Source organism: Emydura macquarii, unplaced genomic scaffold (assembly GCF_026122565.2).
Source record: "Emydura macquarii macquarii isolate MOO-44397 ecotype Brisbane River unplaced genomic scaffold, CSIRO-AGI_Emac_v2 contig_2531, whole genome shotgun sequence".
Taxonomy (NCBI): Eukaryota; Metazoa; Chordata; order Testudines; family Chelidae; genus Emydura; species Emydura macquarii.
The window spans coordinates 7,568,196-7,595,651 of record NW_027132668.1 but is presented as its reverse complement, the minus strand read 5'-3'; the positions used below and the strand labels follow the sequence as shown (position 1 = coordinate 7,595,651).

At 42.2% G+C, this 27,456-nt stretch overlaps 1 protein-coding gene across 1 annotated transcript; it reads left to right on the top strand.

Annotated features, from left to right (window-relative positions):
* Nucleotides 1-124: 124 nt before the first annotated feature.
* Nucleotides 125-25,799, top strand: LAMP1 (lysosomal associated membrane protein 1). Its single transcript, XM_067563658.1, has 9 exons — nucleotides 125-274; nucleotides 11,751-11,866; nucleotides 16,333-16,549; nucleotides 16,677-16,835; nucleotides 19,855-20,063; nucleotides 22,331-22,453; nucleotides 23,538-23,607; nucleotides 23,794-23,964; nucleotides 24,815-25,799. The coding sequence occupies exons 1-9, from the start codon at nucleotides 142-144 to the stop codon at nucleotides 24,952-24,954; spliced, it is 1,338 nt and encodes a 445-aa protein (XP_067419759.1). The 5' UTR covers nucleotides 125-141; the 3' UTR covers nucleotides 24,955-25,799.
* Nucleotides 25,800-27,456: the final 1,657 nt, after the last annotated feature.

Here is a 27,456-nt window from a genome sequence, read left to right as displayed (position 1 = left end):
AGTGGGAGGGAGGGAGGGAGGCAGGGATTCTCCCCCTCCATCTCGTGTCCTCTCGCGATGCTTGATCCCCTCCCCTTTCCCGGAGTCGGCCGCGCCTCGCCGCTGGGTCACGTGACGATGGGCGGTGACGTCAGCAGCCATATGACTGGCGAAGTGGGTGTGCGGGGGGTCTCTCGTGCCCGGTTGCAGCGGCCCCAGCGCGGAGCCTCCCCAGCGCCTCCCCCCATGGCTCGGATCGGCGGCCGTGGGCTGCTCCAGGCCGCTGCCATGCTCGGTAAGAGGAGCCGGGCCTGGCCGCGCCGCCTCCCCGGAGAGCGGCCCCGGCCCGCGGCGCCCAGCGGGGGCTGCTCGGGTTCGCGGTTCCCCGGGCCGCGGGGGGCGCCTCGCCCCAGCTCTCCTGGCGGCGCAGCCCGGGCCGGGCGGTGCCTCTCTAGGGGCTCCGGTCCCGCCGCGCCCTGTGTCCGTCCGCGGCCTGGGCAGCGAGCGAGGCCGGGCCGGGCTGTGGCGGGCGGGTGCGTCTGGCCTTGGTGCTGCATCTTCGCTAGCGCCTGCCCGAGCCGGGCGGCCTGCGGCTGGGGGCGGCGCGGGTCCCGCAGCCTGCCGGGGACAGTGGGGGACGGGGCGGGGAGGGGTGGTGGTAAAGTTTCTTGGCCAAACCCATCCCGTCTCCTCTGCCCCCGGGGGAGCAAATCCGTCCTTCAGCGCTGCCCTGGGGTCAGGCAGAGCAGAGGGGCTGGTTGCCTCAGGCCGGTGGCGTTTGGGCTGGAAGGATGCGGTGCTCTCTTCCTGCCCGACCCTGGCGGCCTCCCTTGCTCTTGTTTTGCTTCCTCCTGCTGTTTTCTCTTTTAATGTCCTAACTTTGAACTTGCTGGGGATCAGGTGTCTCGGGCGGCTGCTAACCCAGTGTATTGGGTGTGGCGTCCTTCCATTTGTCGGATAACTGCACACTAGCATTTCAGGGCTGGTTTCTTTTCTGCGAGGGAGGGGGAGAGGAGGAGTCCTCCATGAACTGGGCCTCACAGATGGGATCCTGATGCCTGACCTCCATCGTGATCCCTGGGCCCGGAGATGGGAGGCAGAGTTGCAAACTTGGAAACGGTGAAGTAATACCTGGCAGAGCTCTCCTGCGTGAGAGGAATTCTTTGGGCATATGCAGCCAGATTGTAGCCTTTTATGTTGCATGAGCAAGATAAGAGAATCTAGCCAGTAGTGGCCTTAAATATCTAGGGGGTCTTGATTACACTGGAAAGTTCTACTGCCTGATCATGGCTGTGAACCGTTAAGTTAAATGGTATGGTGCTGACAACTTCAATGGTCAGTGTAGATGGGACAAATATAGTCAACATTGTTCGTAATGCATTCAGTGTGTCACCAATGCGTTGATATCTGGCTGATTCTGCAGACAGATGAAACAGTAGCCCTAAGGTGTAGTGACCTTGTCTATTCATCTTAGTGGCTTGTTGCCTTACGTGATTGTTTCCAATGACATTAGTTCCCCACTGAACACTTTCAGCAGAAACATAGAATGTAATGCTTATGTAGTGGCAGGTACTGAGGAGGGTGCAGTGGGGAATTAAATTAAACTTCCATTCCTCAAATGTAGTTGCTAATGCTGAAATGTGGAGAGAAAATTTGCAGGGAGAGTAAAAGTGAATTCAGTATCACTACGTAAAGGATCTTCTGTTGGACTTGGGGAAGCAGTGAAAGGAATGGGTTTGTGAGGGCAGAGTGGCATAATTTATGCATTCCTGTTGCATGTTGTAGATGCTCCTTTCACCTAATTCCAGTCAAAGGTGCAATTTTGAACCTTGCCAGTGATGTATTGGCACTCAGTTCTTGCACTGTATGTGCTCATTAAACATTGCCATCTAACAATCACTTGCTGGAAAGCACTAAGAGTGACAATTTTTAGGAAATTTGCATAATCCAAATTAAGAGACTAACTACATAGCTTTTCCATCTATTATGTCTGAAAAGTTTTGCATTGATCTATTTGTTTGTCTTTATAATGAGCATTGGCCATGCGGATTGTTAGGCCAGAAAGCTATTGTCATAGGTTCATAACTGTACAGATGGGCTGGATGCTAACACTGTAGAGCTCTGATGTTTGAAAACCCATATCTGAATCTTGTAGCGTTGGTTCTTTTAGAAAACTTAACTTGCAGGAAACTTGTATGTGAATGTTTCAGATCAGTTTTGTACTGCCACTAATCTTACCTTCATTGATGGCTTGTTGAAGCATGCTATTCTTGAGATAAAAGTCCCTCTGTGGCCTACATCATACAGTGTCCACTAATATATCAAATCCTGACGAGCCATTCAGGGTGGACTTTTATAGCTTTTCTGGCTTCTTCTGAAGAAACATGTTTCTGGAACAATGTACTTGCACAGTGAAAACTCTTGAAGGTGTAATAACTGATTGCACAAATGTTAAGCAGATCCTGTAAGCCTCTTCAACCTGAGATGTGCTTCCTAGGTTCCTATTCAAAGGCGGCTGAGCTGTGGAGTGAACTTGACTAAATGGCCTTACTAAATTTCCCTGGAATTAATGGTATTGGTTACATGTAGCACTACACGGTCTGCTGATTATTTACATTGGTAAAAACTGTTTTGATTGAGATGCCAATACCCTTGGTAGTTTAGTTTCAGCTCCTGGTATGTCTACATGGCATATTGGAGTAAGTCTCCTAGCCTGGGTCAATGGACTTGTGTTAGGAGGGCTTGCTCTAGCATTCTAAATTACATCTGTGGCTCTGAAGCCTAAGGGTGGAGTTGGGCTTTGGAGCTCCAGTTCCAGCCTGAGCTGCAACTTCAAAGAGCTGTCTATCTGACTGGGCTAGTGCTCGAAAACCAATCTCTTGATCTGGGCTGAGAGGCTTGCTCCAGCTGTGTAGCTGTACCCTGAAAAGACAAAATGTAAAGCTATAGAAAAGTTACCTTGCTAGAGAGGCAACTGGCATTTCTCAGCTAAGCTATATGCCCAAATTTTGACGGGATTATGGCTGTTTCTAGTACTAAAGATACACGCTTTTCCAGTAGCTATTTTAATTTTAACTGTTGTCAGTTGTAGTCTTTCCTTCCAGGTCCAAGTATAATCACTTTTAAATAATCTGGATTCAGAGATGGCTTAGTACCACTTTTGAAGCCTTTATGCTCTTAAACTTGGCAGTGGACACTTTGCAATACTTAAGCAGAATTGGTTACAACAATATCTGAATGCTTCATTGCACCATCTTTATACTGAATTGTACATGTATTTCGTACTACTCTTATATTCATTAGTGAGACTTCAGTGTGCCAAACATGATACTTGTGCCATACATTTTTCATGCTTTTGCTTAGTAAGTTGGAGGCATGTCTATAATTTAAATAGCTTTGGTTGTGGTGTGGATAAGGTGCTGAGGACAACAGTATATTGGGGTTGGTTTTTTTTTTTTTTTCTTTGCTCAGCTTTCTCTACCCTTCACTGGCAATGAATAACATAGTACCAGGTAGTACTGACAGCCTCATTTTTAATGCAAGATGTAACAAGTGTAGAACATTCAGCTGCAACATTCCCCAATGGGTAAGGTATAAGAACCAAAGACAACCTTAGCAATTCAGGCTTGGGCACAGTAGTCTACCTCAGTGTTTCTCAACCTTTTTGATACCAGGGACCAGCTTCCTATACTATGTCAGAGATCTCCGAGACGGTATCGATGCATGGACCAGTCGTTGAGAAACACTGGTCTAACTTTTCTTCAAGTGGAAGAAAAATAATTATGGCTATTAAAATTCAGTTCATTTCTAGTTTGGTCAGATGGCCCTTTCTAGACATCAGTCTTGAAAAGAGCACTTCACATGGGGAGATGAACTGCTAATATATTTTGCTTGGGAAGGCATGCACAATTTCTGGATGAAGGCTCAAAATTCACCAGATTTTTTTTGTTTAAATTACAATGTAAAGGTGGTTCATTGAACTAGTTTTGTCTGCACCTTTTCTGTTATCTGTTTTCTGAGGAGACTTTTCTGTTCTAGTCCTCTATCAGCCCTGACTTTGAGAGTATTTCTCCACCCCACCTCACAGGAAAAAAATGTGATTGTGGACTATCAGCTGGACAAACGATTATTTTTCTGCTCTTTTAGGGTGACAGAATTCTGGTGTAAAACTCCTGAATCAGAACGTCTCAAGTTTCAGATAACAAATGGAACTTGATATAACTTCACAAAGACTTGTAAACCATACATACAGCTGTTAAATGGTCTTTTTTTCTTGTTTTTTATCTGAAAAATTGCATGAATAAACATTGTAGCAGACTTTGACCATGTCTTTTTAGCAAACTTGAGAGCAAAGATATACATAAATATTTTCCCCCATAACTGATGTGAAACACTTATTACACGAATTGTGAAACACACTTATTACACGAATTACATTCTTGGAAATCATGAGCCAATATTAAAAATGGAATCCTTTTTAAAACTTGCACCACATGTTGCTAGAATTAGTCACATGAATTCCTCTTTGCCTCTGTGGTCAGAATACATTTATTCAGCTCTATATGGAGTATGATGTAGTCCTTTCTGCTTCAAAATTTTAGTAACTGACTTAAAACTGTTTGTCTACACCAGACTCAAACTTTTTTTTACCTTTTTTTACCTTTGACTAATTGTTTTGTTTATCTTCCTGTAGATACTCCCAAAGTGCTTTACCCTAGCCTTTACAGAAATGTGAAGTTAATTGGCTGTCAGTTAACTCAAGGTGGAAATCTAATATAGACTGCTCATTATAGGTATCTTTATCTTACACTAGTGTAAAAGGTATAGCATTTAAAAAAAAAAAACTGAGTGAGCTATATTCAGTATTCTGTTTTCATTTAATGGTATGCTATAACACTTTACACTGAGTTTGGAAGACCAAACATCAATTAGCATCAGTACACCACTTTGGATTGCACCATTATTCATCATTCCTTAGAAGGGAAGCTTGACCAATCTGGGTGCTGCAGAGAATTCTCTTGGAAGGGAAGATTCTTAAGGGGTTGTAGTGGCTTTTTTAAAGTGACTAAGTCTTTAGGTTCTTCTACTGCAGAGAAAAGAAAAGCTGTTGCCACTGCTGCTTCAAGCAACCACAATGACTGCAAGACATTTCCGTTTCTGTGTCTGTTGTCCTAACACTACACAAAGATGATCAGTGTAACATCTCGGTGCAAGACTTAACAAAGCCTTGACCTGCACGGGCTTGCCCGCACTGCTTTCGCTGCAACACCAGTGGGGACCAGTGGAACAGATTTTACAGCTGCACTGGTGCATTTAGTCCTTCCCTCCCATCCCCTGTTCTAACCAGGTCTGAAGGCAGCTGATGTGGGTCTAGTCTTGGCTCTGTCTGTTGCTGTTCCATGCTGTCTTTCCCTCCCAGAAAGGTGGTGGAGAAAAGTAGACTCAACTTTATGTATACTTGTACTGACTCTAACTTCCATCTGACAGAGCATCAAACCCAAGCAGGAACTGTGCTGTTCTCGTTTCCTGGGAACCAGGAGAGTTAGCAAATGCACATTAAACAATCGCTTAAAATAAATCTTGCTGTGTACTTAATGTCCCGTGATACAGCTGGTTTTTTTCACATCCCTACCTTCTCTCTCCTCGATCCTCTAACAAAGGGCTTGTACTGGATGTGCCCCAAGGATGTTATTACCGGAGGGGGATCCAGCTGCCCTGGAATGAATTCCTTCAGGGGGAGCTCTTTTCTCTCAACTCTGGTATGGACCACTCCCCTGTCTGATTGCTATGAGGGAATGTTAAAGAAGCTGTTAATTCAGCTGTAAAACAGGGCCCTAGGCTGTAGGCCCTAGTCAGCCATTGAAGTGACTGTGGGTTGCAGGCTCAGACCCACAACAGGAAGTACAATAAACAAACACCTGATTTAGTTAGACAAGAATCAAACCAAATTTCTTACCTCCTTGGAGCACGGTCATACCCAAGTAGTGGTGCTTATTGGAATATGTCCCTTGCCTAGATTTTGTCTGGCAGAAGATGCAGGCAACTTCTTGCTAAGCTCAAGCCATAGTATTTGCATGGACAGCTCTTGCATGGTATTGGGATTTTACATTGGAAACCTAATGATAACAGGTCCAAATAACATACTGCCAGTTATCCACCAGTTCCAAAGAGCTGTATGGAAGTTACGGGACAGGCACCAACTTGCGTAGGTTGTGTTGTGGCAAGTATTGTGTGTGCAGTGTTTTCACTGGCACACAGACTAGGCTTGTGGTTGTGGCATGCTGAACCATTTGCAAGATCAGTGTTCTGGCAATGTTTAGCGATGCTACCCTCAGATAGTGACTTTTTTCCATGGTGTAGAGACCTTAAGTGACAACTCTAATGGGACTTTCATAGAGTAGTGAAAGAGATGACAATGTCAGCTTTGAGTTGAGGTGGATTCTGGTGGCTCACCCCCAACCCTAGCATCAAAAAAATAAATAAAATAAAATTACTAGGGGAAACCCCAGCTGTGCAGACAATGTGAATCCAAGCTAAACAAAACTGTTCTATAAACTCTAATTCAGTGGTTCTTAACCTTTCCAAACTACTGTACCCCTGAAGCCTGAGTCCCACCCCCACGGGGCTGAGGCATGTAACTTAGTTTCATGGCGCCCCTGTGGCTCCAGGCAATTGCCTTTCTTGCCACCCCCAATACCAGCTCTGCACTTGCGACCCCTCTAAAACCCCAGGTTAAGAAACACTGCTCTAATTCTTTAAAAACTAATCTGCTGGTCTGAGATCTCTGTGTACAAGGCTGAACTCTAGAATCATGGAACAACCATAATAATGAAACTGCAGCAGCAAAGTAAATCATTAACTCCTGCAGGCAGCAGCAGTCTGAGCAGTTTTCTTTGGGAACAGCATAACAACTGAAAACCTGTCAACAAACGTTTCAGTTTCAATAAGCTAGCTATACTTTTTTTTCCCCACTTAGAAACCTGTTCTCTGTTAGAGGCAAGATGCTGAATTTAGTGAACCCAATCTGGAAGAGTAAATCCTGTGTTACTTAATTACATCTATAAAAGGTTATAATATTTGAAGCTTTCTGTGAGGATGGAGAAAAGGGAAATCTTGACGTTCTGTTGGAGTGTCAGGTAAAAGATACGGAGCAGTGAGCAGTTACACAATATTGTTTCTCCTATTGAATTGCCTGGTGGCCTGTGTGTCTACAAAATAATCATGTGAATTTAACAGGGATCTGATATGGTAACTTGTAACATAATATTCCACCAGCGTGTTCACCTGGGGTCCTGGCATAACAAAGGCAGCTCTAGAAATAAAGGCTGCTTTGGTAAGACATTGAATAAACACATGGAAACAAAGACTTCAGGTAGAAACATAAGCTGCACTGTTCTATGCAGGTAGGCAACTGGTCAACAAGTAAAGGATCATAACTGGGTCTTCAGAAAATCATTCTTCTTTATCACTAGCATGTTTAACGTATTCTTCCTGCATTGTCACAATTCATATTTTTGAGTATCGTATTTATCCAGTTGTGATGTAAATCAGTTTTTTTAAATTAGTGTTCTTGAATCTATTTTACATTTCTCAAAGCTGTATCACCTTGCTGTGTAGAGTAGCAGCGGGGCCAGCCTTAGGGGTAAGTGACATGGGTTATCGCCCAGGTCACTGTGGTCTGGGGAGGGGGTGCCATCTGAGTGCCACAAGCTGGTGGCTGGACTGGTGGAGCAGGGGTGAGTGTGGGCGAGCCTGGGGCTGGAGACCTGCCTGGCCAACTGGGAGGGGGACAGATGATGCCATCCTGAACTGCCAGTCAGTGGGGAAGTGCAGGTACCAGGGCTTGCCCCTGTGAAGCCAGCAGGTCAGCCCCTAGGTCCCCCTTTCCTGTGGGCACGCTGGTCTGGGGTGTATGGGTGAGGGAGCCCCCCGGCAGCTTAGAAACTCCTCCCTGGGTTCCTACCCAGCAGCTGCTGCTTTCCGGCCACCCAGCTCTGAAGGCAGCGCCACTGCCAGCAGCAATGTAGGAGAAGTAAGGGTGGCAATACACCATACCATGCCACCATTACTGCTGCCTTCAGAGCTGAGCGCTTGGCCAGCAGCTGGTGCTGTCCAGCCAGTGCTGAAGTTGTGCTGGGGCTGAGCCCCGGCACCTCTTTATTTACAAATAAAACTGGGGGGGAGGCAGCGAAGCCTGGGGAGCCCACAGAGGTGATGGGTAGGGGCTGCGGGTGCCGTTTTCCCTAAGGCCGGCCATGAGTAGCAGTGTAATGAAAAATATTTCCCTTGGAGATCACCGGTCTCCCTTCACTTTCTGTGATCGTGATAAGATTACTCTCTTCAACACTAGTCTCTAAAGCTGTTTAATTACTTACACTGAAAGTAACCACCTCATTTTATTGAACCAATGCTCTGTTTGTAACACCTTGCAACAGCCTTATTTGGAGGTGTCGGCTACTAAACTAAAAGTTTGAAAGTCACATCACCAGTTGCATAAAGTAAACAGGAAAAAATAAAGGTCTGCTGAATTGGCCTGTACTACAGTAAGCACAAGCTGTGCTGTAGTTGTGTAATATTCCTTAATGAGATACATTAAGGCTCAGTTTAATAATAGGACTTCTTCCTAGAATTGACTTATTGTAATATGTTGGTGTGGATGTAGGGCCCCTTTTTTGGCATTGGCAGTTTATAAATTCTTTTACATCTTGTACTGTAGATGGGCTGATCCACCAACAGCTAGCTGCTCCCTTGCAAACTCAAGGATCTGCCTCAAAAGCCTCTGAACTTGAGGCTGCCTTCTTTTCGCTTCCTTCACTGTTCTTTCCTGACTCCCCTCCTTTCTGACTGGTCCTTTTGTTATGTTCTCTGCTCTCTTGTGTTCCCCTGTGACTGATCATCTCTGCCCTCTGTGACCTGATTAACTCCCATGGTCTTGAGCCTATACTGTCTACCATCAACCTACTTCTGACCTCTTCCCCATGTCTGTGCTTGCATATCCTTCTGGATGTCTTGTTAATTCCCTAATTTGAACCTAACAAAAGCTGAACTGTGGTTTTCCTCCTAAACTACCTTCCCTCCTTACTTAATCAATAGCAACTCCACTGTCTTCCCTGTCAACCTCATAATGCTGGAGTAACTCTTTCCCTCTCAGTAAATCTAGTCCCTTCCTAACACTTCCCCATGTTCCTCACTGGTTAAAAGGCTAATTCCTGCCATGGCATGAACTCTTACAGGGACTACAGTAAACTGCTCTGCTCTTGCAACTTCCTCATTCTACTGTGGCATCACCTCACAACTAAAATAATCCTCTCCTGCCATTTTAGCAGTTATGCCTCCTCCTTTTGGCCCCTCGTTCCTCTTTGCTTTAAAGGTCAAACTCCTCATCTTCGATAAGGTTCCACTCCTGTCTGCATCTGTCACTTGTTGGTCCGGACCTCACATCCTCTGGTGCGCTCTCCTTTCATTATTGCTCCCTTCATCTCCTCTGACGCTGACATTCCGGTCTCTGCTCATTGTTCTCCTTTGGCCTGGAATGACATCCTTCCAGTGTGCCAAGCCTTCTCTTTCCCCACAAGCTTGTATCAAACCCCATTTCTTACAACTGCTGGCTTCTGCTCCTGTGCCACCTTATCTTAATTCTAAAAGCATCATGCTTGTTTAAAAGTTAGCAATCGAGCAGTCTGGTGGCTAAATATACTATAGGTTTACACATCTACAATCCTTTACTCTTCTCAATTGTAGATCTCAAAGCACTTTTCAAGTGTGGGCAAACCTCACTATCTCTGTACCACAGATCAGGAACCTGAGACATAATTTAAATATAGTGCTAGATCCTCAGCTAATGCAAGCCTGAGCTATTTCACCGCATTCAGTGGATCCACATAGAATTGGTCCATTTTTTTCTCCAAAAGAAGGCTTTTTGACCAAAACAAACGTTAATGGATGAGCCTCCAATTTGGTCAAAGCTTTCTGGTTTTATTGAAACATGAAATATTTTTCATATTTTATTTTTTTGTTTTTAAAACCTCCTGGATATTTTTTAAAGGAAAAAACCACCAGTGTTTTTGAAAATCAAATACTCCCTGGTTATGGTTTTCATTGGAAAAATGTCTTTACAGGAAACTTTGGAGGAGAAACAAAATCCTATGGAAAAATTGGCACTTCTCAACCAGCTGCAGAGCTGCACTGAATTATAAGGATCCAGCTTTTAATATTATAAAACCTTGTGTTCTCTCTGGCAAGCTGGAACTAAAACCTGTGGCAAGACTCCTTGCTCTTTTTAGTATTCCAGTGTAGAAAACTAGAATTTGACAGATTCCTTTTTATCTGAAGCTTTTAAATTCAAATGTGGAAACAATCCAGAATTCCTGGGTTTTAGTCAATTTATTTGAAGCAACCCCCAGGTTTTCAATATGTTTAACTACTAAAAAAAAAAAAAACGATGGTGCACAGACCTGCATCATGGCAATTGTTAAAGAAAGCTGGGCAGTTGGCTCTTTCGGTATTTAGGGAGGTGTGGGGGAAGCAGTTTAGTTCTTTGGTACCCAGGAGGGCTTTTGATACTGAGGGAGAGAATGGATTCCTTGTTGACAGGAAGAGCAGAAGTGACTACAACTTTGAAGCTGGAATTCATATGGAATTCTGACTCCTTTCATAGAAACATCTGGCCAACCCCCAAATGATGCGCAAGCCACTAGCTGGATGCTTCAGCTCCAGTCAGCAGTTGACTGATTAATAGGTCATCTGGCTTCAGGGTTAAAGGCTGCCTCATCCCTGGTTCAGGCTATCTGCAGTGTTGGGAAGATAACATTGCAAATGTGAGCCCAGTGCAGAGCTACCTTCAAAATCACAAGGGCTGCAGGCTTTCTTTTCTCTTCCTTCCCCCCCCCCCCCAACAAAGGTTTAGGTACTACAGCAAGTATGTATGTTTTGTGACACACTCTGATTGTGGAATCGTGGAATAATGGCGATCCTGAAATATAAACGCATCTTTCAGAAATCTACAAAAACCATCAATGTTGAGTGTGATCAAAGGCAACTAAACAGTGTCCTTCACCCAGCCAGTCTTGACTGTGCTAAGTCATGTTGATGAAACTTGCAAAATTGTCATCCTGAAGAGATGGAATCAGATGAATAATGTCAGGCACTTACACACAGCCAAGCAGCAATCTTTCCCATCCTGGATAGGGCTGGGAAGGAGAGTGACAGGTGATTTTTGTCAAGGGCTGCTGGGTTAGGAAAAGAAGAATTCCCTCATTCTCCAGTAGCAATGTGAGGGGAAGGGAAGTGTCATTCTTAACCTCCTGCCCTCTTAATAACTCAACTCTTGCTGATTGTAACAATGACTTTTGTCAGTCAGCTGTTTCAGTGCTCCAGATGGGGGTCAGATTGACATGTATCAAGAAAAATGTTCGTTTCAACTAGTAAATGGAATGGGAAACGGACCGTTGGTAGCTTAAATAAAAGGCATCCTGGACTAAGATGGTGGGAGAGATGGCTGCCACATGGAAGATGTAAAGTGTGTTTTTCCTGAAAGTACAGAAGTGTTCATTAGTGTCTTCATGACATACCCACAAATCTCTCCGCAGACCTAGATGAAACTATTTTCACTCTCTATGGATTGTACCTTGTCACGTCAAGACTTTTATCCAAAGCTTTTCTTACAACTCTAATTGGTACATGTGCCAGTCCTTCTCTTGGGGTCTAAAGTGAGTACTGTATGTTTTTTCAGGTAACACTGTTTGATGCTAACTACTTGTCACTCTTAACAGTGTTTTTACAGATTTCTTCAGCATTTGAAGTGAAAGATGAGAGTGGTAAAGTCTGCATAATAGCTAATATGTCAGTGTCCTTCTCAGTGGAATACCCCACCAAGAGCCATCTACAGGTAAGAGCGGTAGCTCAATGTTTACTTCTAATACATTTTAAACATGTATTCTGGTTAAGGTACAGATGGGCTCTATTGGAAGTTAGAGCAAACATTAAGCCAGAAAAGCTGCCTGCACAAACAATGCTCTGTAAATCTTTTTTTTCCCTCTTTGCTTCTGAAATAATTGCCCTCTGGCACTTATTTCCTGATCAGATGATGGGACAAATGAATAGTGCCAGCAGCTGCATGAAATGGCACACGTGGAACTTGAGCTATCTAATTTCAGTCAGTTCAGGGTCCTAACATCAGTGGCTTTCCTTGAGACTGTAGTGATTGCTGCAAGGAAAAAAAATTATGGTCTGAGTCAGTCATTGTAGTTATTTATTTGGTCGTAAGCCCTGATTCTGCAACTGGCTCTGTGCAAGCAAACCCCTTGGCTGAAAAACATGAATGTCGGTGGGGCTCCTTGCAGATGCAGGGCTGGGTTTTTTGGGTTTGTTTTTTGGTTTTATTTTTTGCACAGCCAATTGCAAGATAGACGCATTGATTGGTGTGTGTTGCAAAATAGGCATAATGCCACCACCGTAATGAAATAGATATGTTGCATGTTAATATTAGATCCTGTTATGATACTAACTTGACCTCCATGGTGTGAATTTTTTTATCTGTTTCCTAATACACCTTTGTGTAAGTGATTTTCCAGGCTTAGAAAAGTTGTCTGGCTTGGATTGCTATCCCTGCCACTAAATGGGGTTCGTCTCCTGATCTCACTGTAGCTGCCTATCTTAAAATTCATGCAGATTTTTTTTTTAAATATCGCATTGCACTCTGAGGGCTAGAGAATATAATCTACTGTTCTATTGGTGCATTTTGCTGCTGCTGAAGGGTGCATTTAATATTTCAGATTGGATAATACACTAAACCAAGAGCAGCAATGCTTAGTTTGCCTTACCTCAGTATAGATAGTATCTGCAGGGTTTGAGAGAGTGGTGCCAGCTTCTGTCTTAATTGTGGCCTTCAGTTCAGTAGACACTGTGCCCTTTGTACTGTAATTCTCCTGCATCTGGAAATACTATTGATAGCTGTGTGTACTTTATCGCTTTTATGCAAAGAAAAATTTTAGACCCCACGGACCTGTTAAGGAGAGTTTTCTAGAGGTCTGTCTGCCAGTTGTCTAGCTGATCTCTTCTTGAGTCTGTTTTCTTTTTTCTTTTCTTTTCTTTTTTTTTATGAGAGCTCCAGGGTATTAGGATGATTGCTGAGGCCTGCTAGGCTTGCCTGTCCAGTTTGTAGCTCAGGTATAAATTAGGTCAACAAATGAAGTGTGCTCATTAGAGTATTTTAACAGTCCACTACCTTATTTCATTGTCAAAGCTTTTAGTGTTCAGATGTGATGGTCTTCCTTTGGAGACTTCATGATGCAAGTCTAGAATTGCCACCTGTCCAGGTTTTCCCAGCATTATTCTTTTTTTGTCTAGGGAGCTGTCGCAGGAAATCTGTAAGGGTGCTCAGTACACACTGCAAGCTGTCCAGTTTTACGGGCTCAGGATCATCACGAATGTCTGTTTGTCAGAGGTGACAACCCTAGGACAGGGCAGTGGGTGGGAAATTAAGACCTGGATTCTATTGGCTCTGTTTTGCTCCTCACTTGAAGGTCACAGAAGGTCATTTTTGCCTCTGTGCCTCTTAGTTTCCTCATCTGTGAAATCAGGATGCTACTTACATTAGCCCTTATAACTAAGGTGCTCTCAAAGCATTTTACAGAGAAAAGGAACTATTGCCCAAGCCAGTTTTTTCCACATAGAAAGCAACATTGAAAACACTGCACCATCAGCATTATGCCAGTTTCAGGCGAGCACTGCCAATTGAAACTGCTTATTTCAGTTGAAATGAAGAGCTCTTCAGAAGCAGATGCAAACTGTATTTCTGTAAGATGTTTGCTTCCCTTATTCCAAAACTTGGAACATTCACCTTTGAACGTATGATTACCTTAGCTTAGTTCATATCTGTCTCATAAATACACTATCACTAAAGCTGAGAGTGGTAAGTAGCTTTTGAAATTTTAAACCTTTTGCATGACTTGTAGAAAACGTCTTCAGCAATGTCACTGAGAAATTAGTTGGTTCAAAGTCTGTTGTCCACATTCTTCGTACATTTCCAATGTACTTTCTTTGAAATGTTGCTCTAGTTCTATAGTTGAAAGAGATTTAACTTGTCTGCAAATTAACTGCTATTACTTTGTGCTTCACTTGACTTGATCCAGATTCCACACTCACTTGTTTACAGTAGTAAATAGCTGTGCAATGATCATGCCAGATAAAGTGAAATACAGAAGTTCAGATCTTGAATTATTTATTTTTTTATAGAGGGGAAAAAAAGTCTAATAAAATCTTAATAGCAATCAATCAGTAGTCACGAACACCACTGATTTAAATCACACTGCACCAAGTTTGTGGTGATCATCTTGAGGTAAGTCTCTACTATAAATCTATTAAGGACTAGGATTCATTGCGGCTCTTGCCTTTCTGACTAGAAAAAAATATAGCTTGTAGGCAAGCAGGTCTTCAGGTTTCACATCCACTGATCTCACCTTTGTTTAAAACTGACTTGGATTTAAATTACAATAAAACCTCAGTTACGAAAACATCTGGAATGGAGGTTGTTCGTAACTCTGAACAAAATATTGTGGTTGTTCTTTCAGAAGTTTACTATTGAACACTGGCTTAATACAGCTTTGAAAGTTTACTCTGCAGAAGAGAAATGCTTTTAACCATCTTAATTTAAATGAAACAAACAGTTTCCTTACTTGGTCATCTTTTTTTTAAATGTTTGCTTTATTTTTTAGTAGTTTACATTAACACAATACTGTACTGTATTTGCTGCTGTGGTTTTTTTTTGTTTGTTTGTTTTTGGTCTCTGCCGCCTGATTACGTACTTCCAGTTCCAAATGAGGTGTGTGTTCGACTGGTCAGATCGTAACTCTGATGTTTGTAACTCTGAGGTTCTACTGTAACTTGTTTAAAATTACGGCAGTTAAAGTTGTAACCCTTTTTACTGCTGTTGCAAGTTGTAGGAGTATATAATGGCTAGATCTTGTCTGCCCTCCAGGGTAAAGGAATCTTGCTAAAAACCTCATACATTCAGTTGAATAAATTCCACCTGCCAGGGGTGAAGAGAACTGGGAATTACTGTACACTTCCAGTACTGAAAACTAAAAGGGAACATTTATGCTGATTGGTCGGATGTCCATGTTTAGGCCACCTTCACAGTAGATGGTACTTGGGCCCAAGGCCCCTAACTTTAATAATAACTACAACAATAATAATTAATAAAAAAATGTCAGTTGCCATTTAATCAGTCTGGAGAGGAGATAAAAGGTGAGAATAGATGCATCAAGATGTATACCTAGGGAAGAGGAATGCAAAAAGAGATCCCTAATAAGGGGACGGAATACAATGGGCAGAAATTGCTACAGGATGTGGTGGAAAGAAACAGACAGAAAATAAATCTGGAGATGAGTTCCTGTTTTGTGAATACTCTTCCCCAGTCTCTCAGGTTTTATATTCTAGGGAAATGATTAGCACAGATAAGATGGAGCCAAATGGCTGTTTATACATCTGTATAAGGGAAGCTAGCTGCTCGAAAGGGCACTATCAATCTATAAACTCTTGAACTTCAGGCCTTATTAGTAGACAGTACTTTAGAATGTCAAGCTCTGGCCTAGCAAGATTCCCTTTTATGGCATGTGATCGAAATGAGCAGTGGAGGGCTCTGACATTCTGAACTATATTCAAAAGAGGCTGCTTTCTTAATTCAGGCTGACTGGCCCTTACAAAAGATCAGCTACACAGGGTTGCTCAATGTCTGGTCCGTGTGATCCCCCTGACACAGTTTAGGAAGGCAGCAAGCCAGTCCCTGGTATCAAAAAAGGTTGCATTAGTACAGCTTATTAACTTTCCAGTGATCACGTTTGCCTTCAGTGCTAATGTAAAACTTTGTCGTAGCTTCTTTTGTTGCTCCTTTTCAAAAGGTAAGTAAAATACAAGACCGATTAAGAAGCATAGACAAACAAGAGTCCTGCAAACTGTATTGCTTAATCTAGTCCTTATTACCCAGATGTATTAGAATACCAGAAAACAAAGCTTAAATTCTCCAAACTTTCACTTTCTTTCTGAGTTCCTGTACCTCATCTGCTTTACTTCAAGAAGTTAGGTACAATCTGACTCATGGTGGAGGGTGGTATAATGCATATGTACATTGCTAGTGCAAATTTGAATTGTTTCCTTAATTCTTCATGGAGCGAAATGCTATGCAAAAAAAATTAACCTCAAATACTAAGCTATTTTTTGAGTGTTAGGTACTTATGGTAATGGAATCTGGCTGTGAGTGCTACAATAATTGCATGAGCTATTTGAAAAGTAACAGTAGGGAAGGACGGCATTTACTAATCCCATTTAAGTCTCTTGGTTTTTACCTACTTTTAGGTGGCAAATTTCACACTTCCACAAAATGCTGAAGTACTGGCAAACAAAAGCACTTGTGGAAAAGAGAATGCGTCGGCTCCTGTATTGGCGATTGGATTTGGAGTGGGACATTTGTTAGAAATGAATTTCACAAAGGCCTCAAAACAGTACAGAGTTGAAGAGCTAACTTTCTATTACAATTTGTCTGATACAACTCTCTTTCCCAACTCAACTGGAGGTGAAGTAAAATTTTCTTGATTTTCTGTTGCATGCATCTGGAATTGTTATACATTGTCTTTTTTTCTTTGTGCCGTGCTGTCTGGAGACATCCTAATCTTTGCCCAACTGTCTCCTTTCTGTTACAGGAGCAAAGGCAGTATCGCACAAAACTGATATTCAGGCAAAAATGGACACAAGATATAGATGCTTCAGTACCAGCCAGATTAACATGTCGAATGTGATCATAACTCTTAGCAATGTTACGCTTGAAGCCTATCTTGTGAATAATACCTTAAGTAAAAATGGTAAGTATCTCTGGTCTATTGAGAAAATACACGGAGGCAAGCAAACCTTATTTGTTGTTTCTGCTAGATTTGTAGAGACCTGTGTGACTAAGTAATCAGAAAGAGAAACAGCCTTTCACTTCAAGAGGACGTCTGTTCACTGCCAGCGGAGGCTGGACGTGAAAGCCACCATCTGACAGCTGTCCAATGAATTCTTGTGTGGCTTTAGTTCAGTTTTACCTGGATAATAGGTATCCATGCATCATGACAGGCTACAGTGGTAGCCTTGATACTAGCCAAATATTATATCAGCATGTACGATGTAAGTATTACAGAAGGGCCTCTTGAGGTCATGAGTGATGCATATTAGTGGTGCAGTGTAGGAGGCAGCGGTGATGGCTGCTGCTGCAAACACGACGAACCATCAAGATGGAGTGTACTCCTAGTCCTATTGAAATTGATGGCAAAACTCTCTAACTTCCGTAGAGTCTGAATTTCACTCTGGTTATCGAGTATGTTCCATGAACATCAAATCCATTAAATGGAAAAGTTGATGCTGGTGCTTTCAGCATGAATAGTCCCTTCTGGGACATTGTGAGCTGGGTCCACCATGTTCCATGGAAAGGAGCAAAGGGGGGCGGACCACACTTTCCCATACAGCAGATTTTTCTCGTGCAGGAAATTCATTTGCAGTGACGGGGATGGAGAGTGTCTTGAAAGCCCTGTTTGTTCAACGGGAATTTCTGAAAGTGTGCTGAATGAGGCTCCTCCTTTGTTTAAATGCAAGCATAGACTGTGTTCTTCACTGGTTCAGCTACACCTATATTCCTTGTCAGCAGTGTGTAACTTTGATAGTGTAGTCTCAATTTAGACCTGAGATTCTTACTGTGGGGGTCCCCTCCCAAGAGTGTCTTGGGATTACCTAGCTATATATTCCTGACTCTGCCTTTAGATGGGGAAATGGGAGCTGCTTCTGCAGAAAGGGAGACTTGACTCTTATCTGCTGGTAGCAGATTGCTGACTTTTCCAAGATAGACGTGCAGGAAGTTACCTGTTCAGTTTTTGCCTTGGTCCAAGACAGTACTGAAGGGTCCAAGCTCATGTGCAATCCTGGCCTCTGATGGCCAGAAAACTTGGCATCCTTGCTTTCCAAAGGTGGCTAGGTATTCTGGGGAATAATCTCTTACAAATCACTTCAATGAAAATAACACATCTGGATTGCATTTGGGATTTTTTCCCACTTGCAAGTGGGATCCTTCCTTCTACTATGAATACACAGGCTTTCAACTTCTCCAAACATACTAAAGGCCTCAATATATGGGGCCTTGAAGCTGCAGTGGTTGTAGGGAGATCTTCAGTGTAGGGCCATGTTAACTTACTGGATTACATCGTGGCATGCCCTTAGGCTCAGACATGGGGAATGATTTCATTGGCTCCACTCCCTGAGCCAAGACTGGCCTAACAGGGCTTTCATGCAGCACCAACACCAAGTCCACGATGGGCTGGAGAGGAGGGGTGGTCATGTCTCCCACTGGGATGTAAGATCCCTTGCATGCCTCACCCTGAAATAGGCAGGAGATAACAAAGAATGTAGGGGGCCCTATGTTACTGTATATGATTAGCTTGATGCTTAAATACAACCCTTCTTAACCTGCAACCCACAATAAAACTTAAGGAGGCAGGAATTATACAGCGTATTTATTTAAAACTACTGCTAAGAAGTCACATAACCAAACGCTGCGTTCACAGCATGGAGACTAAACTCTAGAAGTGCTCCTTCAGACACACCAGCCAGACCTACACTACAGTATTTGCTGCATAGTCTCTTATCCACATAAAAATAGTAAATGCAACAAGGGCAGCCCTCTTGAAATGGGACATAATCATGACTCAAAACTTAAAGTCCTAGACTGCAGCAATTTTCTTTCCCTGATTTGCGTTGCTGGATTAGAAGAGGAGCAAAATGCAGGTGTCTTAGGTGAAGAGTTGCTAAAACAAGCCAGGAACTCCTGTTAGGACACTCCTGGCATCTCTTAGCAAACAGTAGGGAGGGGGAGTTTGTTGGATCACTGCTCCCCTATGACAGAAATTTTGCTTTCCCTTTATTGATCTGGATTCTGGCTCTGAACTGGATGAGAACAGAAGTTAGGCTGGCCGGCTGAAGGTGCATAAAACTTCCCTTCAGAGAAGTGGCTGGGTGGCTACTAATGCAAGTAGTAGGCCTGATGTAGGAATTGACAGAGGGTATGAACCAGCTAAGCTGTGCCTACCCTAGGGGAAAAGGTGCATTTTGGACAGTCACTTGGAGCAATGCAGAGCAGCCTGTGAACCATCTCTGTAAGCATGATATACCACGGCTTCTGCCAGGGAAGCGCTTGGGAGCTCCACTGGTGCTAAGCAAATCCCCAGTTGCCATCCATTCAGTAAGTCCCAGAATTGGTACTATACTGATGATGGAAAGACAAATGGCCTGCCTAGAAAATGGCTTTCAAGGAGAACACAAGGATCAGCCTCTGCTTTCTGGTGTGCAGGCATCCAACAGACTGTGGTCGCAACTTGAGCCCTGCTATGAGCATGCCCAGCGGGGGGGGGCGCTAACTGCATCAGGCAAATACAGAACATTTCCAATTATCTCTGGTTTGGTGAAAATAAGTAGATAGCTTCTGTTTCTTCATAAACTGCTGTTCTGCTAAAACTGAGTAGGCATGTGTCACCTTGATAACACTGAAATAGAATGGGTTTTGAGAAACTCCTAATGCCTTGTGCATAGTGCAAAAGTAGAAGAAAGTGAAGCTAGTCAGTTTGTATTGAAGTGTAAAATGAATCTCAGTGGTAAAAAGCAAATTAGACTCTTGAATGTCTTTTAGTCAATAATAGAAGATATTAAGAATAAAACTCCTTCAAGTAAGGGGATGTTGATTGTCTCCTTCCCCAAAGATAAATTATAGTCTTAAAAATCAAGTACAACTGCACAGAATTACGGGGAAGTCATTCATACAACAGATAAGGATTTTATCACCCTGTGTTCCTTTCTTTCCAGAAACTGTATGTGATGCAGATGTGACCCCTTCTACTACTGCAGTCACTACCACTACAAGCCAGACACCTTCAACTACTAGTCAGGCACCAACCACACCTCCACAAAATCCAGTGACTGGGAAATATAATGTGACTGGTACAAATGGAACCTGTGTACTTGCTCATATGGGACTGCAGCTTAATGTCACCTATCACAGAAAAGATGGAAAGGTATAGTTTTATTTGATATTTATGTACATTAAAACCTTAAGTTCCATCTTACATGGAGAACTATTGAAAATATTGCAGGCTTCCCTATGCTTCTTAGACTGGACTCAATTATGGTTCTCTGGGTGAATTGTTTAACATTTTAACTTGATACAGTGAATATTCAGAGAAGATGAATTAGTGTGCACTTGTTGTAAATAGTGTGTTTTCCTAATGTGTACTGTGAGCTGTCCTGGACAGGACACTTATCTCCATTATGTAATGGGACTCTCTAAATTTGAATGTTGAAATCCAACCAAAATATATTTTTTTCAATTGTTTCTATGGCTTGAACACATCAGAAGGTGAATCTGGAAAATGAACATGCCACTTAAAATTAGTTTGAATGCCTCCTTTAGACACACAAATCAATGTTTTTCAAAATGAAGCATCTAAATATGAACAAACTTTCAAATTATGTGCAGACAATTCCTCTTCTTGGATGATGTATTAAAGAAGCCTGAAAAACAACCATGCAGTTTGCTGAAGTTCATGGTCTGTAATTTTCAGCTTCACACAATTTTAGCCAATATCGAAGGCCAACAGAGGTGAATTTTGAGGGTGTGGAATTTCTTCATAGACAAAACGTACCAGTCTTCCCTGTAACTATTTTTTGCAACAGAATCTATTAGCTCTATTCAGTCCACTTTCTTCCTAATCTAGCTTCCTGACTCCCCTGTCTATATGTCTGCTGCAAATCTCAGCTCACCAGCTTTGGTTTCAAGCCTGTACCTTCCTACGCACGCACGCACCGTCCATTAGCAGGACTGCTGGAGGAGAATGCTTGGCAATTAGGATCCCAGCCTAATAGAGAAGGCTCCTTTCTGGTAAATCACAAGAAGGCTTACAGGACAGACCACCAGTTCCCATTCTTAGGGGACTTTGGTTGCAAGACCCCTCCTGCTGGTGCATGATTTGGATGCAAGTCAAAGGAGAGGATTGCAGTCAAATTTCCTCTACCAAGAGGAAAAATCCTGAAATCATAATTAAGATGGAGAGTCTGTTAGGGTGTCAGATTTAAGGAGCTATTTTGTGAGACACCTTGAATTGGCTGAGCACTGTGGGTAGTGTATGCTGGAGTTGAAAAAGGGGAAGGCAGGTGACGAAGCATCGGACTACATATGGATATTGTCTGATCCAGAAGGTAAGGCATGTGAACTGGTTTGTGGATGTTAATGTTACTGGTGACTTGCTTGACCTCTAGTGGTTGATGGGAAATGTAATTTACAGCTAAGGTTGTGAAGTGCAAGTCTCCTTGTATGGAATCAAAGTCCATGCTGCAGGAAGTGGCTTATTAGAGCCCTGCTGGAATAGTTCACTTGTACCCTAACGAATAGTAGGAGGTTATAAAAGGGCTTCTGTAGGGCCAGCCAAGCTGCAAAATTCTACTGGACATCTACTCCCAAAACCTGGTTCTCAAGAGTTCTGAGTATTGCTGAGTATTGCTAATTATTCCTCCTTGTGCCATGTTGGCTATTTGGCTCTACATCAGTCAAGACACAGGTGTTTAATCTTGCCAAGTTACTCTTAAAAAGAAAACTTAAGTTTATTCTGTCATCGAAAAGGTTCTATAAGCATAGTTCTGATTCAGTCCAACAGGTTTAAAACCTTTACCCCATGGTGATCTGCAACCAGGATTGTCTGAAATGCTGAGATGTTAACTGTTGTGTAATAAAGCCTTTCAAACTGTTTTGCCTTTGCATGAATCTGTAATCCTGTGAGATAATCCCTTATGGCCATTGTCAGTTGCATTTCTCCCTCATGTGGAAGCAGAAGAATGTTCATATGGTTGCTTTAATCTAATGAAGTTAGATCTCAGGGTGGTGGTGGTGGCTGATGCTTCCCTCGTGTTCTTCAGTGCAGTACTAGCTTCCTTTTAACATGTGTTAACTGGAAAATAGTTTCAGACAGACTGTTGCCAAGGGTCTGGGCTTTAAGTTGAGCTCAGCAGGGCTAGAATGGGGGTATAAGGATAACGTCTGTGCCTCACCCAGCTGGGGCAGCTGTGTGCTATGCTGGTCCCCTGGTACACCTTAAGAAAGCAACCTGAACCCTCCTAACTAACACTTGTACATGCATGTGTTTTGTGCCTGTAAATGTGGGGAACCACGGCCACATGCAATTTTTCATGCATCTGAGTGGGAGCCAGAGAGAAATGAGCTGAGAACTTAGGTAGTGTTAACATCTTCCTGTAAAAGAGATGTAGTAATTAGCCCTTCTCTCATCCATAGACTGGATTGGATGTGCTAAATTTTGATCCAGTGAATACATCTTTCTCTGGGAGCTGTGAGAATTCCTCCGCCTTTCTGAATCTGACTTTTGAGAGAACCAGACTTGTATTCCATTTTCTACTGGTAAGTATGTTTACATATAGTATCTAGCACAGCTCTGGTATGCTTTTTAGATGTGACTAAATTGTTCTGAGAAAGTCCATATTCAAGGTAAAACTCTTTTTGGTGTGTGAGAAAATGTCAGTTTTTATTTTATTTAAAAAAAAAAATTACAGACTGTAACGAGGGGGAGGAATTTTTTTAAGAAGAAATGGTGGGGAATAATGAAGTACTTTGTAATGATTTCTAACAAACTGTGGAATTGTCTATCAATGAGATTGTTAGTAGCTCTGTTACTTGAAAAAACATTTAGAGGAACAGACTGCTGTGAATAAGTGTTTCATCTAATTTATATGAAAAGCTTGCAGAAGGAATTGGATTTAAGTCCTCTTAGTAATACTGTTTATATAGCATGACCGGTATACATGCTGCTTCACTGTCTTCTGCAGTGATTTGTTAGGTACTGTGCTTCCTTATTGCATCAACAGCACATGAGACAGAAGGGTTGATATCCCTTAATTTCCCTCTTAAGGACATCACCACTGGCTACTTTGTTCAGGATGTAGCATGTTTGCTCGCTGGCTTGAGCTATTATGATCAAGCTGAAATCTCTAATTGCCAGGGGCAAATTGACTTTAGCTTTGGCTTGAGTTAAAGCCATTCATGTAGATCCTGGCTCTCTAAGGCCTTCAGTGAGCACTTGGGCTGTGTCCTGTCCTGTACTATACAGATCCCACCATCCTGAGTCAGCAGGGGATTGACCCTTTGATGTAGTGATGAAAGTATCTGTCTTGTTTACCATTTTTAAAGTAACGCGGTAGCTTTTTAGAAAAGTCTCAGGGCATTTTCAGCCCAACTACTATGGACTGCCTTACTCCGGCATTTTCTTCCCTGAGTTGGATCTCACCCTCCATGGATTTCTTCTATAAAACTGTAGTTGGTATCATTCTAGAATGTCTTGCTTTTTTTTTTAAAGTAGCCTAAGCACCACTGTAAGGAGGATGCATTAAACTCTTCAATAGTAGAACTAAGTTGTACTTCAACTGTTTAAAATGTTGTGTAGGGATGCCAACCATATTTTCTTTTCTTGTTTTTTTTTTTTGTTAAGAATACAAGTACTGACAAGTTTTTCCTGCAAGGTGTCAGTGTGAACACAACTTTGCCTTCTGAAGCTACAGGTAAGGATTTTTGTTAAATAAAAAAATCTCAGACTAACGCTATAAATATTAAGGGAGCCTAGATGTGTGAACTAATACTGAGGGCAAAGGGGGGAGAGAGAGTGTGTATTAACTACTTGAATTTTAAGCCTTCGTAACTTTTTCATTTCTCAAATGTATTTTGTTTGTCTGTCTCTTGTTGCACAGCATCAACGTTTGAAGCTGTTAATAACAGCATGAATGAGCTGAGAGCTACAGTTGGGAATTCCTATAAGTGCAATGCAGAGGAGAAACTTCGGGTCACAGACGATGGCTCTGTCAATGTATTCAATGCTTGGGTCCAGGTTTTCAAGATTGATGGAAACAGATTTGGAGCAGGTGAGATACAAAGTATACATCTGTAAAATTAGCACACTTAAATGTCATTAAACATTTTAATGAATATGAATGTTACTGATTTAAGCATATCTGAATATTTTTTTTCAGAATGTCTTCAGTGTTGGTGACCAGTAAATTCAGCTCTGTTTTAGCTCACAAATTCACAGCATGCCTCATTACAACTGTGTGATAATGCATTAGCCTTAATTCATCTAAGTGTTTAATAAATGCAAAGCTTTCTTGAAATGGTGCATACACTAAGGCAGAGGTGCACAATTGTAGTGCCAGGAAAGTTTAAGAAGATCTGTATAGTTAGTTATACTTTCTCGCCACTGTTCTCTTGGGCAATCAGACCCAAGGAGCAAAGATTGGAAAAGCTCAGTTCCCAGCTGGGTAAGTGATCCCTGTGGCTATAGTCACAAGGGAAGGTCTTAAGGAAGAGTTGTGTTTAGAGAGCGAGGAAAAGAGTCTGTGTTTGAATGCATTTACTCTGGCCAAATTTTGTGGCCTCCTCTAGTATTGGCTGTTAATATGTAGGAAATTTGTACATATAAATCCAATATTACGCTGCATTCAGTAAATCACTAGATATATTGTATGCAGTAAACACTAACTCCAAAGGATCCCCAACAAGCTTTTCGACACGCTCTCTCCTGAAAGATCTTGAAAAGCAAGCTGACTTTCGGTAGCTGTGATAAGGGAGTGCCTTCCTGTGTTGCTGCCCAGCCATAAGTTAAAAGCTAACTACCTCAAGTTTAGTATCCCTCTATATGCTAGGACTATCAACTGATAGTTTGGTACATTGACTGTTAATGGACCAGTGCCTAATCTGAACTTTTTCCTCTTTCAGTGGAAGAATGTCAACTGGATGAAAATAACATGGTTATCCCTATAATAGTTGGTGCAGCCCTTGCTGGACTCGTCCTGATTGTCTTGATTGCTTATTTGATTGGTAGAAAGAGAAGCCATGCTGGATATCAAACAATTTAATGACTTGCACTTAAATTAATCCAGTGGTAGATAAAGAGCAGTTGCAAGAAGTGGATACATTAATTTCCCTTAAACTGAGATTCCTTATTACAAGGGAGCACAGTCTTGTTAAAGTCTGCTTTTTTTAAAAATGTGAATCCATCTTGCAGCATTTAACTACGCATGAAGGAATAACTTCTCAAATTCTGGTGTTTAATTTTGCTAACTGGTTAAATATTTACCCAACTAGAAACAAGCTAAAGTTTTAAGAGTGCTTTTGTGAATTGGCATGATTTAATGTCAGTTAAAAATATTCCAGACTGGTGTGTAGTTAATTCATTCACTCACGTAATGTCAGATTTAAGCCTAACAAAGGGAAACTTTCGCTCTTGCTGGTACTACTACCCTTCTGTGATGAAGTTAGTAATTCTACTGATGATAAAAGTAATGACTGACAAATCAAAATCTAAAAATTAAACCTCACTTTATCTGTGTTTTAACTAAGCTTCAAACACAGCATACCAGACATCTGCAGGGTATGACCAATGCAATACTCAAACCTTGACTTCTTATATTTACAATTGGGCAACAACTCCCTATTTGATATTTTTGATGCTCTGCCAGCTTAAGAGGTGGCACTTTTTTTTAAAATATGAAATGGGTGTTCTATTTACTTTTTCTGTAAAATGAATTTCAGTATCTTCTGGTGGAAGTTCCAGGCAAATCCTGTTACTGCGGATGTGTAGAAGAACGACTTAATCTGCTGACTCTCTTGCTTTAAACTTGGCTCGGGTTGTACACTTTGAGGATCAATTCTTATGTATGCATTGCCTATAACAATGCTAATAAAGACAGGTTTTTCTGTATATTGTCTGCTAGTGATCTTGTTTTAAAAAAAAAAAAAAAAAAAAAAAAATCTCAAGTAGTGACAAACTGCATAGCGCACTCCCTCCCCAGCTCAGGTGTGTTCTTCAGTCAGAGTGCAATTGTGCCCTGGAGTGGCAGGTTAGCCAAGCTTTCCTTGAGCTAACACTACTAAAAATAGCAGTGATGTGGTGATGGGCTTCAGCTCAGGCTAGCAATGTAGGTACACAGCCAGATCCCTGGCAGGCTTGAGATGCTACTTTTTCAGTGATACTTCCAGTTTCAGGTGCTAGAACAAAACAGCAGGTGTACCACCTGCCCCTGCAGTACTTACACTTTGGATTGTAGTACACACAAACCCTCAACCTGAAGCTACCCTTCCAGGTTACATGAACAATCAGCAGTTGTCACTTTTTTTCCCTACTCTGATACCTGACTGATCATACACCACTTTTATTCTAAGTAACAGTGAAAGAATGATTACTACTTAAAGCAATGCTCTCTACTCCTTTATCTTTTTAAAAAAGAATTGAACAGCCCTCCAATTCTTCCCCAGTTGAAGGGTGAATTTGATCCAAATAGTAAACTCCCATTTTATAAATGAAAGCCCGATGGGGTCACTGCTTCAAAAGGTATGGCTTCACTGATTGTTCAGCAAAGAAGATGGCAGGGGGGAGAGGCAGAGATCTGGCAAAGTCACAGCTGCAGCTTGTAAAGGAAGCTAGAATTGAGGATTCCTGGGCAAAATGCCTGTTTCTGATGCACTACCGTGCCTGTCCCATACTGCCACCATGCAGCCCAGACCTGCATTAAGCTCTGAGCCAGCATTGACTACACCTTAGTGCTAGGTAGAATCCTGTAAAAAATGTATTTATATAATTCACCCTCTAACATTACTGCTCTTCTACTTAACAACTCAATACATTGCTTATAAAACATCCTAACCACAATGTCGCTAGTCACTCTCTCCTGTGGGAGTATGTAGGTGCAGATAAGTAGGGGACCCCTGCCTAAAAGCTTTTACATGCAGAGATGTTTCTTTCTCCTCTGGCCTTCTGTTCTTAGCCCTTGTGTGCCTTTTTCTCCTAATCCCTCCTTCTGGTTCCTGTCTTACCTGCCCACACTATGCATTTACATACCATCTTTCCAACAGCTGTCTTCCTTTTGGCTACATTTCCCCAGGTCAAAAAACAAACCTGCCCCTGCTCAAAGGCTATATTCTTTTTTATTTTGAGCACACTGTGAGTGGTCAATCAATATGCTATCTATGTTCAGTATTCTGCACTGTTCCAGGGCTAGGGAAGCCTCACCTCTGCCAGCTTGTGGTGAACAGAGAGGCTTTCCATCACAGCTATTTTCTAACTTCAGAACATATTCAAGGTATGCATTCTTACTACGAACAGACAGAGCCCCCCCCCCATGATTACAGGCACTGAGGCTGATGGGTGGAAGAGGCTGTTTTGCAGGAAAATCCAAATGCTAAATGCTCTCACTATTTGTAACAAATCAACTTTTAAAAAAAATTTAGTGCTTAATATGAGAGGTCCCATAATTAGTGTTCATAGCAGAGGCTTGTGAACCAGCCTTGTCTATGGAGGCATTTGTGTGAAGGACCAAAGTATTACAATAAACAGTGGAGCAGGGTAGATAGGTGAGCTA

Coding starts and splice junctions, on each gene's coding strand:
- LAMP1 (XM_067563658.1), top strand. CDS start 142: ATGACTGGCGAAGTGGGTGTGCGGGGGGTCTCTCGTGCCCGGTTGCAG. Junction 275..11,750: donor CCAGGCCGCTGCCATGCTCG/GTAAGAGGAGCC, acceptor CACTCTTAACAG/TGTTTTTACAGATTTCTTCA. Junction 16,836..19,854: donor TAATACCTTAAGTAAAAATG/GTAAGTATCTCT, acceptor CTTTCTTTCCAG/AAACTGTATGTGATGCAGAT.